This window comes from Tiliqua scincoides, chromosome 2 (genome assembly GCF_035046505.1).
Source record: "Tiliqua scincoides isolate rTilSci1 chromosome 2, rTilSci1.hap2, whole genome shotgun sequence".
In the NCBI taxonomy this organism is placed as follows: domain Eukaryota; kingdom Metazoa; phylum Chordata; class Lepidosauria; order Squamata; family Scincidae; genus Tiliqua; species Tiliqua scincoides.
Genome location: NC_089822.1, coordinates 49,390,579 through 49,403,223, shown reverse-complemented (window position 1 = coordinate 49,403,223; position 12,645 = coordinate 49,390,579). Strand labels below are relative to the sequence as shown.

The 12,645-nt window shown below is 40.4% G+C and overlaps 1 protein-coding gene across 1 annotated transcript in view; it reads right to left on the bottom strand.

Moving 5' to 3' along the window:
- Positions 1-12,645, bottom strand: part of APC (APC regulator of WNT signaling pathway) — a 75,787-nt gene that overhangs the window by 25,142 nt on the left and 38,000 nt on the right. The window contains exons 7-9 of the mRNA XM_066613315.1: positions 12,279-12,392; positions 10,800-10,883; positions 4,734-4,838 (exon numbers count right to left, since the gene is read on the bottom strand). Coding sequence (XP_066469412.1) covers positions 4,734-4,838; positions 10,800-10,883; positions 12,279-12,392 — 303 coding nt within the window. The remainder of the gene's footprint in view (positions 1-4,733; positions 4,839-10,799; positions 10,884-12,278; positions 12,393-12,645) is intronic.

Here is a 12,645-nt window from a genome sequence, read left to right as displayed (position 1 = left end):
CTTAACTTCCAAAGAAACATGCATAAGGACTCTGTGCAGCAATACATCCAAGATCAGGGATGTGCCAAGCAATCCTACCTGATCCCTCTTCTCCCCCTCTTATATTTCATCATTATTTTTTTAAATAATTATAATGTTATTTTAAAACACCAAAAAATTAACAAACTCCAAGAGTTGGAAATAAAAATAAAAATAAGAGCAGGTATTGAAAGTTGTGTAGCAAGTGCAGTGTTCTAAATCTACATTTCTTTGTTGTTCTACAAAAACATACAACATATTTGGTATCTTATCTTAAATAGTCTATTACTTATTCTAAAATACATTTTCAAGAACAGAAGAAAAAGAAAAAAATTATATGTCAATTACCTACTCATCAAATCCATAGTTCATTTGACCTACTACCTGATCTCTCTTTTATCACGTAATGAAGATACTACACATGTGAGCTGGAAAGAAAGCCTTATGACCAGAAACAAAGCTAGAGGGGGAGTGGAGTGGTAAGTACCACAGGCTCCACGATGTGCCATGTACGTGTCCCTCCCCCTCAGTGTCAGAGCCATTATGGCAGCGACAGCAAAGTACCATCGATACCCTGAATGGTTCCAATGCCATGGGAGAGGGGCGCTTACACAGTGTGTTCCTCTGCCCCCCCCCCACCCGTTCCACTTCTATTTATGACCAATTGTGATGTAGCAGTTAAGAGGTTCCTAGCAGATTGATTTGTGTTTTATTTACAGTTTGGCTCTTAAATGATAAACTTAGGATTCTTCCTCCCTCTGGTGTCAAACATAAGAAGAAAGAACCTTTCAGGCAACTGCCATATCATGCATTTTCCAGGACTATGGAATGTAGCTAGTTAAGGCAGTGCAGTGGCTAAGGAAGACAGCAGTCAGATGCACTTTGCCACGTGGTTGCTTGTCAGGCAAGTAAAAATGGAATTTAAGAGTGCATGTTACAAACTGGTTGCCTGTCAAACTTACTCATTTTGGCATTTTTAAATACTTTATCTGAATTGCTTTTCCCCATGACAAATCATGAGGCTGCTTTGTCAAGATGTGCTGCAACTGAAAATACTAGACCTAAGCTCAACAAGATAAAGATTCAAAAGACAATTTTTGGCTCTTGACTGCTCCTTAAATTTCTAATAAATACACTGGGTTTACTGGACAGGAAATGTATTTAAATAATAACATTTTTAACAATAAAAATATTATATTTATTTAAGCCAACCAGTACTTTAGTACTGACTGTTGGCAACTTTCAGTCTCGAAAGACTATGGTATCGCGCTCTGAATGGCGGTTCTGGAACAGCGTCTAGTGTGGCTGAAAAGGCCAATTTGGGCGTGACAATCCCTTCCACACTGGGAGCAAGTGCAGTCTGTCCCTGGTCTGTCTCCCTGGCTATGGGCCTTCCTTCTTTGCCTCTTTGCCTCAGTCTGTTGGCCAACTGTCTCTTCAAACTGGGAAAGGCCATGCTGCACAGCCTGCCTCCAAGCAGGCCGCTCAGAGGCCAGGGTTTCCCACTTGTTGAGGTCCAATCCTAAGGCCTTCAGATCCCTCTTGCAGATGTACTGCAGCTGTGGTCTACCTATAGGGCGCTTTCCTTGCACGAGTTCTCCATAGAGGAGATCCTTTGGGATCTGGCCACCATCCATTCTCACGACATGACCAAGCCAACGCAGGCATCTCTGTTTCAGCAGTGCATACATACTAGGGATTCCAGCACGTTCCAGGACTGTTTTGTTAGGAACTTTGTCCTGCCAGGTGATGCCAAGAATGCGCCGGAGGCAGCGCATGTGGAAAGCATTCAGTTTCCTCTCCTGTTGTGAGCGAAGAGTCCATGACTCGCTGCAGTACAGAAGTGTACTCAGGACGCAAGCTCTGTAGACCTGGATCTTGGTATGTTCTGTCAGCTTCTTGTTGGACCAGACTCTCTTTGTGAGTCTGGAAAACGTGGTAGCTGCTTTCTCTTTCTCTCGATACCGAGCTAACTCTCGACACTCTTTCCGAGCTAAACAAACTTTAGTACTAGAAGTACACAGAGATACTTCTGAGAGAGAAAGGCCTCCCCTTCACTTCAACTAAAGATGGAAGTTCTGGGTAGTGGTCTTCAATTAGGGGGTTAAGAGTGAAAAGTGAATCGCACCCCAGATTCAAATGAATTACAAACAGTGCTGCTGTAATTTTGCACTAAGGTTCAAGGCAAAGTTTGCAAAATTTGAAAGTAGCCAGGACAAGGGAATCTAGTTGAAGTAAGTCCCACTAGACACTTTGTCTCTGGAAGAGTTGGCCAAGCCCCCCAAGAAGGCCCCCGTGGTCTCCCACCCTTCCAACCACATTCCCTTTCTGCATCATTACCATTACTACTCTCCTTACCATATCTTTTCTCTCATGCTCAACCTTTCTACACTGAGAGCACGCTGTCACCATGTCATTTTCTGCCTTCCTCCTCTCCTTCCAGCTGGTCTGGAAGGAAAGAAAGGGCAAACATAGTAGTGGTGGGCAATTGGCCACCAGTTGAGTAGGAAAAGAATGAGAATGGTGGTGTGTCCACCGACTTGGCATCCCCTTAAATGACTGTACTGAAGTCTTTATACCAAGATGGCCTTAGACATACTAGTTATTATGCCAATGATTTAAATGCTTAAAGACTAGAATTTTGCAAAGTCGCATGAAAAGCTAAACTAAATTCATTATTAATTCACTGAAAACAGAACCAAAATCAATTTATACCAAAATACCCAAAACAAAGTTAAAAGGCAAGTGAACAGGATTGATCGCTCTTTTGAAAATTTCCTTCTGCAAACCAATCAACTGACTTTCTATGTAAGCAACCTGGGGTGGAGCAAGGAGTGGGACTAGATCTGTTTGCATGGATGTAAATAAACTGTTCACAGGTATGGACATTTATTGTGTCACGCTCTTAGGCTGAAGACTGAATAAAACATAGTTCCATGGGTATACATAATGTGGAACTGTAGTTTATTCCAACCATTTCTTCCACTCCTATATTCTGACTCTCTCCCCCTTCCCTCCCAGTGATTCTGCCACATCTCTATCCTTCATCTTTGCTTTTGCCTCATATACTATATTTTTATTCTTGTTTTAATAGTCTGTGCCTTGAACACAGTGAAGATGAAGTTTTTCTTGTACTAAACCCTCAGATTCCTTCAAACCCTTCAGCTAACTTGAAACATTCAAATTTGACTTTCTCCTGGCAAAGCAAAATGTAGTAGAGCAGAGATTATGCAGAACAGTGCAGCTGTGCAGAAGAGAAGGTTGCCTCTTGAAAAATACTATCTGTGGAAAACACATCTTCAGTTCCTTGTCTGACTGTAAAAATTGGCTGGAATAACTATTGTTAAGATTTTTTGCACTCTGGTAATCTCCATTGCTAATGGACACAAGGTGGACTGAACCAAGTTCCAAGAAATAAAATACTGGTGCCCAATCCATTAAGTCACCTCTCCTTGGACATGCATAAGAAGTATGTAAGTAATCCCCAGACATTTCACTGGAAGGCAGACTGAGCCACTCATATCCATAAAGCTAGAGGGCAAAATAAATCTAACCACCATTTTTGATGAGGAAAATTCAGAATTTTTCTGAACACTAAATCTATAAGGTTCATTATTTCTGTACTCATAACAAATGCAATGGTTATAACACATTTTTTCCTGTTCACTCCTTGTGAACTAGCACTGCTTGGTTATAAAGGAAATTCTCATTCATTTGACGATGCATGCACAAACGTGCAAGACGTGTGTGTTTTATTCAGAACAGTGCCTGCATTAGGGTGAAAGGGGATTCCTGCCAATTGGGTCAAAACAGTAGAAAAAAATGAAACAAAACATTTTTGAATAAAGACTTTTATAGTCTATATATCTATATAGATTCCCGGCTCTTAACTCAGGAGTAGACACAAAAGCATTAACAAGGCTACTGTGAAGACTGCAATCCAAACAGGTTAAATATATGCTAAACGTGAATCTATACAGCATTAGATTAAAAAATTAATATACAAAAAGAAAAATATACAATACTAGATTGAAGCAAAGGTAATTTCATTTACTGATGTAGAAATTCTAAAGCATACATTATGCTCACATTAGTTATACGAATTAGACAAATATCCCCAGGTTATATAAGCATTAAGAATATTCTACGAATAGGTTGTTAGGAGGAAATCCAGCTTCATACAAATAGCGAAGAAACAGCAAATAATCATGGAAAAAATGTTTCTTCAACATAAACGTACACAATCGCCAATTGCTGACAAGCATTTTCCAATGGCCTGTATAACACTGCCTTTCTTTGAAAGGGAAGAAATTTGTAACCAGAAATTCTATTTCAAAGCCATGAAAACAGTCCATCATTTTAATAGCCATTTTAAAATACCAAAAACAATTCCTTTTGTTGATGTATTTCCAATTTGAGAAAAATGAAAAATCAGTTTGATATGTATGTTTGCTTCTTTCCCATCCAAATATAGCCATTATGCTCATTTCAGCAAGAATTATACCAGACCACTGTGTGGAATATTTCAATTCCATTTATGAAGAAAAATCCTTTGTATCAGATTAAGGAGTTTTCATCTCCGGTGGCAAGCCTTCTCCAATTTAACGCATATGCAAGCATCCATTCCTGCAGAATGCTTCAGCAGAATTACAGCATCCCACCCACAAAAGCACCATATGGTTAAGCATTGCTAAGAAATAAAATGCTGACTTTACCTGACTACTGCCAGCAGTTGCCACGCTGATTTCTGCTGCTCCTTGACTTTCATTTTGCCTCTCAGCTTCATGTGAGCCTGCATCATGCTTGCTTGGAGGTGCCCTCTGTTAATGTAAGAGTTTATGACATTACACATAGAAACGTACACTTTATCATTCAAAGCTTTCTAAAAACTGTGAATGTGCTGTAGCTTTACAAAGACAATGAACTATGCTTTGTATTTCATAACCTCTAGCCTCAATAATTAGCAACTGAGACCAACTGTCTTAGCAAAATTGCAGGATAAAGTGAAGCATGTCCTCTGAGGATTATAGCCCTAGAAGACAAAGGATTTGCTGTGAGACACAAAACACCATCCTCCACCAGCTGTGCTCACATCACTATCAGAAATGTAACAGAATTGGAGCAAACAACTGTCTCCTCTGCAATGTCACATGATCTATGCATTTACTGGAGGCTAAGACTCAACAGTTAAAATATTACTTATGCTTTGCAATCAAATAGAAACACCTTCTGGGTGGATAGCTCAAAATAAACATAGTACGTCAATGGCTAATTTTCGCATTTCAGCTACAGCATAAGCCATGCTGGAGTAATCATTTAAACATGAGTGAAATTTAAGCAAATGGTTTTTCCTTAGCCTAATATTTCTCCAACTAGATGAATGAAACTGTAAAGCATACCTGGGAAAGCAAGAACTTTTCCTCTTTACAAAAGCCTGCTAAGTAAGTAAATGTTGGATTGTTTTTCTATAGCATCTTCACTTACCTATTTATGTTAACCTTTTTTGCCTTTTATGATTCAAGAATACACAAGACTGAATACAGAACACTATACACACACATCCTGTTTCTAAAGATACTGAAATAGCAAAGAGGAAAACCCTAAAAGATTCAGTTTTAAAGAATTCTCGGGTCCAAGTGTATTAGGGACATACTGCCTTACTCTATATCAGGGGACTCTAAACTTTTTGGCTGAAGGGCTGCATCAAATATGTGGAACAGTGTTGAGGGCCGGGGAAAAAAATTAAATATAAAATTTAAATAAACACATTAGAGATGGAACTTGGATGAACGAATAAATGAATGGGCTCAAATGACCAGGACTTCTCCAAGGACCAACACAGCCCAAGAAATAAAGCATACACTTAAATGGACCCCTATGCCTCCACCCCACAAGCACAACTCTGGTTGTGTTTGGTCAACTGGGCCAGAGGCTCTCAGGGGATCAGAGGTTGGCCGCAGGCCGAATAGAGGCTTGCCACGGGCCGCATCTGGCCCCTGGGCCGGGGTTTGGAGACCCCTGCTCTATATAGTCTGTATAGACCTGACAATTCTGTGATGCAGACTGTGAAGCTTTGACTAAAGTTAATAGCAGGAATTCAGCAGAATGTGGAGTTCTAGCAGACAGAATAATTTGGGCAAGGTCTTGGGTGTAAAGCTTTTTTTTTATTAATTGAATTTGCGCCAGGCTTACATTTTATATAATTTATGATATAACTGAGTTGAATTCACATCTATCCAATATAGGTCAGTCTTTTCCTACTTTTCCCCCAACCAGCCAAGGTTCCCAAATTCAGGCATGTGGAGCATAAGAGGACAATCAGAGAAACATTATTGTAAATTATAAAAGCATTAGAACTAAGCTGAATGCTAGCACCTCAGGCATTAGCCCAATTTAGACAACAAAAGAAAGCCATTGTATCATGCTCTGCAATCAGATTTCTATGTTTTAAGTGGCAACATTACTACAAGAATAATCTGCATTTTATTCTCCCAACCAATTCATGATTGGAAAGTTGGGATGTCAGTCAATTGACCTTGCAAAACAAAGGCTGACTGTGACCAAATATCATTCACAGACCATGAAGTTATCAATTCCCTCATGTAAGCGAGAACCTAGCTTTTTAACAGCTTTAAAAGCTTTTTAAAAAAGCTTTTACCTAGCTTTTTAACAGCAGCACAGTATTATCCATTAACAAAGGCAGCAGAGTAGTCTTTGCTCTAAGACCCACAGGAGTCTGGGTACACACACACACACACACACACACACACACACACACACACACACACCATTTGCACCACACTATATGGGTCAGGCAAAGGGTTGAGTGCATCTGTATGCCTACATTCCTCCTTGACCATTTCTTTCCAAGTCTGTTACTCATGGCAATATTATTCCTTAAGTCATTTCCAGCTATAAAGAATGAGCCAGAGCAGTGTAATTAAAAAGCCCGAAACAGAACTCTTCCCCCTCCCCAATGCTTCTGCTCTTGTAATTTTCTGTTTTAGTTCACCCCAGTAGTATAGTGAAAGACTTGTAAGGCAAAGAGTCATATTTGCTCACAAGTTGGGAACATGGACGTAGTTCAGTGATAGAATGTGCACTGTGCATGCAGAAGGTCCCATGTTCAATTACTGATATCTCCAGGCAGGGCTGGGAAAGACCAGAGTCTGAAACCCTGAAGAGAGCAGCTGCCAGACAGTATAGTATATCCATTAACAGGTCAGACGGACCAATGGTCCGGTATAGTGTAAAGTAGCTTCAAATGCTCCAAATTAACTGCTCAGTGATAAGTAGTTCTCAGACAGTGGAAGTTGGCTCTTTGACATTTGGCCAGAAGACTAGTGCAAATAGTTTCACAAATCTTACAGATCACAGGCTGACAGAGAATCAAGGCTCACGGTTTTCTAGAAATGGGCTGCAACCCAATCGGAATTGCTAAAAGGAAGAAGTCCTTGACTGCTGTGGGGACTGCTGTACTTGGCTTGGGTATAGTGAGACATGGTGAAGAGGAAGGTGGGATAGAGGAGGGAAGAGTGATTCATCAAGTAAATGTGTACTGAGAAGTGCAGGAATCTGGTAAATATGTCCAGACAGGGATTTTTTTTAGTCTGTGTACAAGACTACTTTAACAGGGTTAATTTTACAGACTGACACACACTGACAATAGCCTCTTAAATCAGGGCACAAAAAATGCACATACGCCTAGAAATCTACTGCTGGCACACAGGAAGAGAAGTACTTATGCAAGTCTATGCAGAGATGACATCTAAAAAAATTAAAGCTGACATCCTTGTAATGACAAAACACATTTTGGCATGGTTTTGCTGGCATATGTGGACAAGGATGTCAAATTAAAGTTAAATGAGCAATCTCAATTTTTGAAAATGTGTACCTTTATTATTATTATTATTATTATTAAGAATATTTATATTTTATATGATATATACCATATAATATTTACCATTTTTCAACAAAAGCAGTTCACAGAGCAGTTATCAAGTTATCAACTGTAAACACTGGAGATAAAGCAGAAATTAAAAATTTTGACTGGTGATTAATGCCTTGTTTTTACTCCTATTTTTGGATACTTCTAATTTCCCACATGCCTCTGAAACAGTTCAGCATCCAAAAACTGCTAAGATGTACTCCTGCAGTAACTTTGTCCTTTGTCTGAAATGTCATTCCCAAATGGCCATGCAGTTGGATGCCTATTGGTCCTTCTCTATGGTTGGGCTTCACCCAGAAACAATAACTCCTAACCAAGCCGCCTACTGGGATTGGCTGGGTAGCCAAACTTGCTTGCTCAGGTCAAGGGGTGGAATGGAGTGGCCACTTGTTTCCCACTCATTCAATCATCAAACCCAGCGACACTTGGGTGTGTGTTGCCAAGTCTGCCATTGGAACTAAATGCTGGTTCACAGAAGGCACTGGAGAGTTAAGTGAGTATAAGTGCAAAGTCTTTAGAGTAGTTAACAGGAACTGAATTTTAGCTAGATTGTGTTTAGGGGATTAATTCTGTTTATTTTCACTTCAAGCCAGCCTGCAAACTCCACAGCCAAGGTTTGTGAAGTTTTCTATTAAGCAGCTGTCTGGCTCCCCCTGCTGAGTATTACCTGATATTGAAGCTAATTTGGTAAAGCTCTCTTTTCTGTCCACCAGCCAAATGCGGGCATTTTCATCAACTGTTTGTTGCATTTCTCTGTATCTGTTCCCCATATTGCTTAATTCCTTTTTCCTTTGGGTTTTTAATAAACTGGTTATATTTTGACTCTTTGTCTGCCTATTCCATGTTCACCAGTATAGTAATCCCTCAGTATATGTGGGGATCTGCTCCCAGACAGCTACTGGTGTCCGTGTTAAAAGTTTTAAAAGGCTTTTTAAAAAGCATTCCTTACCTTAGTGCTGCAACCGCACTGGCAGCAGGGCAGTCTCTGGTGCTCCCGGAAGCCACTTCTGGATAATGACAAGGCCCACAACCCCCTCCTTTGGCCCTGGCACACCTCAGAATAAACTGCGGAAGTGTTTCCCAAATGCTTCTGTGATGCATTCCGAGGTGCAATACGGACAAAGAAAGGGGTTGCAAGCCTCAGTGTGACCCTCATATGCAAATTTCTCCCATTCTCCTCTTTTTAAAGCTAACTGCTGTGTCACTCAGATATTGAAGTTCACCACGGATAGCGTTAATTTTGTGTTTTTAACTAGAACAAGAAGCAATTCTGAATCTGTGTAAATTCTAGTACACACAGTAGTACTGCTCCATTGTTAAGGGGAGGGTGAAAGTAGGAAATTTGTGGGACAAGGAGGTGTGGGAGCACACTAAGCACATTCAATCTTTGAACCACAGTTTGGAAATTGGGATATTATTATGCCTGTCCTAAACCTCAGAACAGTAGTTCCCAAACTTTTTCAACTGGCAGCTCCCTTGACCTACTGGGCCATTAGCTACAGCTCCCCCTTAGGGCTACAATCCTACACATTGTATAGGGTGGTCGGTTTTTCACAAGGATTCAGTGGCTCACTACAAAAATTTAAGCACTTCAAACATGAAATTTGTGCAGATGCCAGAAAATGGCTTTAGATTCTTGCAATAATCCAAGAGACCAAAAGAGAACAAGCAATGCTGAAAGTCACAATACTTGCTTTCTAAAATACTAGCCAATATGCAAATAAGCATTCATCCACCACAGATGTGTGTGTCTGAATTCTTCTGAATATTTTACACTCAGCAGTTGCTTTAAAGAACCCCAAACCTGCCATTTAAGCTTTCCCAAGTTCATAAAGCAGTCTGGAGATTTGTCATGAGAATTGTTCAGTAAGTTGAGATAAAAGGCATGTACAAGCAGCTTTGTCCCTTTAGAGCAGGGGTGTCCTAAGTTTTTGGCAGGAGGGCCACATCAGCTCTCTGACACTATGTTGGGGGCGGGGGGGAGAATTAATTTACATTTCAAATTTGAAGAAATTTACATATGTTTACATAAGCAAATATATTAAAGATGAACTTATATGCAACTGTTACCCTGCACATGCCTGGTCTCGTCTGATCTTTGAAGCTAAGCAGGGTCAAGCCTGGTTAGTACTTGGATGGGAGACCGCCTGGGAATACTGGGTGCTGTAGGCTTATACCATAGTCTTTCATGACTGAAGGTTGCCAACCAACCGAACTTATATGAATGAATGAAGGTCTTGCAATAGCTCAAGGCCTATACAAGGCCTTGCACAAAGCAAGGCTGGCCTTTTCTTTGCTGCCGCTACTGCATGACAGACATGAAAAAGCAAGCAGTGGAGGGAGCTCTCATCCCACAGCTCACGCGAGAGGTCAAACAGTCGCCCTCACTCTGAGAGCAGTTGCGTCGGGCCAGTACGGGCTCCAACAAATCTCCGGAGGGCCAGAGGCTCATTGGAGACTGGGGGTTCCCTGAGGGCCGCAATGAGAGGCCTTGAGGGCCGCAAGTGGCCCCAGGGGCGGGGTTTGGGCACCACTGCTTTAGAGTTCTCATGGAAAAGCTGTGATTACAGAGCAAAAACTCAGTACTGATTAAGAACTACTGTTGAATTTATCTTTATGTATGCATGAGACCCAAGCAGCTTTAATATAAAAGAGCCAACTGCTTCACTGATGGAAACAATACAATATTGCTCTACCAGTGCTGGGTCAAAGATGGAAGATTGCTATAAGGTATTAGTTCTTGTGGAAGATGTATGTAGAAGATACCACCTATTCTCTTTTCTTGTTTTAAGCATGTTTGTGTCTAAGTAAATGGCAAAAAATAAACACTGACCTCCGCTTCTGCAACTTGGGACTGAAGAAGTTGCCTTATACGAAGAATATCCTTCTCAATTTGTTGAATTCTAGCCACTCTCACCTAGAACAAGATTTCAATTTCAATACATTTAAGCTGAACAGTGAACAGTGAACTCCTGATGTAGTGTAATGCTCAGTTTCTGGAAATGTGTACTTAACATGGTACATCCTATAAGTAGTCAAAAGTAGAAAATGATAGCTATTAACAGAAAATGGTAAATTCCAAACTAAGACTGTTCCCAACACTAGGATTTGCTATCCTTAAGCAAGTTAGATCAGCTTCATCTGATTGGCACCACTGTGGTGGCCCTGCGTTCCCCTTTGCCTGGCCCTTCATAGGACCTGAGGCATATTTGCCTACTTGAAAATAAATGTGATTTGCAGCTCAGTTTAGCTTTTGACAGGGATCAATATCCCTTGTCAGCTACTTGCTTGTCAGGTGTTTCATGACTCACCAACAATCAGGTCACAACCCACAGTTTAGGAAATAGGACAAAATACTGTTGGGTAGCACTAGGTTATCAAAGAATTCAGGAAGATGTACAAGAGACTTCTCTAGTTAACAATAGTAATTCAATCTGACTTTAATCCTGCGAAATTTCCTCTACAATTTAACAATTCAGAAAGTTCAATGTTTTCTATAATATGCTTTCACACTTTCTGATAATATCTTGAAAATTATTTTGTATACCCTACTCATCAAAAATGGCTTTTCAGCATTAAATAGTTCTGTCAGAGTCAATTGCCCTGGATACCATATTGGACACACTTGTCTAGAACAAGGTAACAGGGTGATCAATAAGCCTTACAAAAGCAAGATCAAAGAACCAAGGAGGTTGATGCAACAGTTTGAGGTTACTCCCCTTTATGCGCCAGGAACTGTTCTATGGGAGAAATCAGGATGTCAGGTTTGTATTGGTTTCCTTTCTCTCCTTCCCAACTAATCCTGCTCTTAACAAAGGGAGGATGAACATTCAAACCTGGAAATTCTGTGGGTAATTGAATTCAGAAGTTCCTTTACCCTGAAGGATGACAGAAGATCCTATGCTTTTCTAATTTAACCCTACTTGCAGTAAGTAGAGTGAGGAGAAGGAGCAAACCCAATCAATGAGGATGTCAGACAGTGGTCTGAGAGACAGGTGCAGGCAGAAAGAACTAAGCCAGACATGGGTACTTGATTTTTTACCCCCTTCTTTTGTAAACCAAGAAGGTTCCAATTATGTCACTGCAACCTGTGAAGTCATGATTATATCCTTTAGTTCCTGGCGTTAAATACCAGTGCTGCTGTTGCCAATAATTTGCACTGTGATCTGTTTTTCTTGAAAAGTTTGAAAGCAAGTTTTCTTCCTTCCCAAGTATTTTTAAAGATACAAAACTTTGAACTTGAATTCTATTAAAGGTAATTAGAACAGTTGACACAGGCAACACCTTCCAATTTTTTCAAGACTTTAATTACCTGTGCCCTCTTCTCCATGTCCTGACAAGTACCTAGCTGTTCTTCCATGGCAGCTCTGATCTGTCTTGCTTCATATTCCAACTGTCTTCGAGTCATGTCTGTTTGCAAGGAGAACTAGAACCAAAGAAAATATTTTTTAAAAATTCCAACTGATTTTGATCTAGGCCAGTGATTTTCAACCACTGTGCTGGGGCACACTGGTGTGCCGCAAGCAACCTGGAGGTATGCTGTGGGAGTTTGGGGTAAGGTCATTTATTAGTAGAGCAATTAGGGGATGCGAGTACCCCCAATGCAGCACTGTGTGCCTTGTCAATTATAAAATATTGATGGTGTTACTTGACAATTTTAGTACCTTATCAGTGTGCCA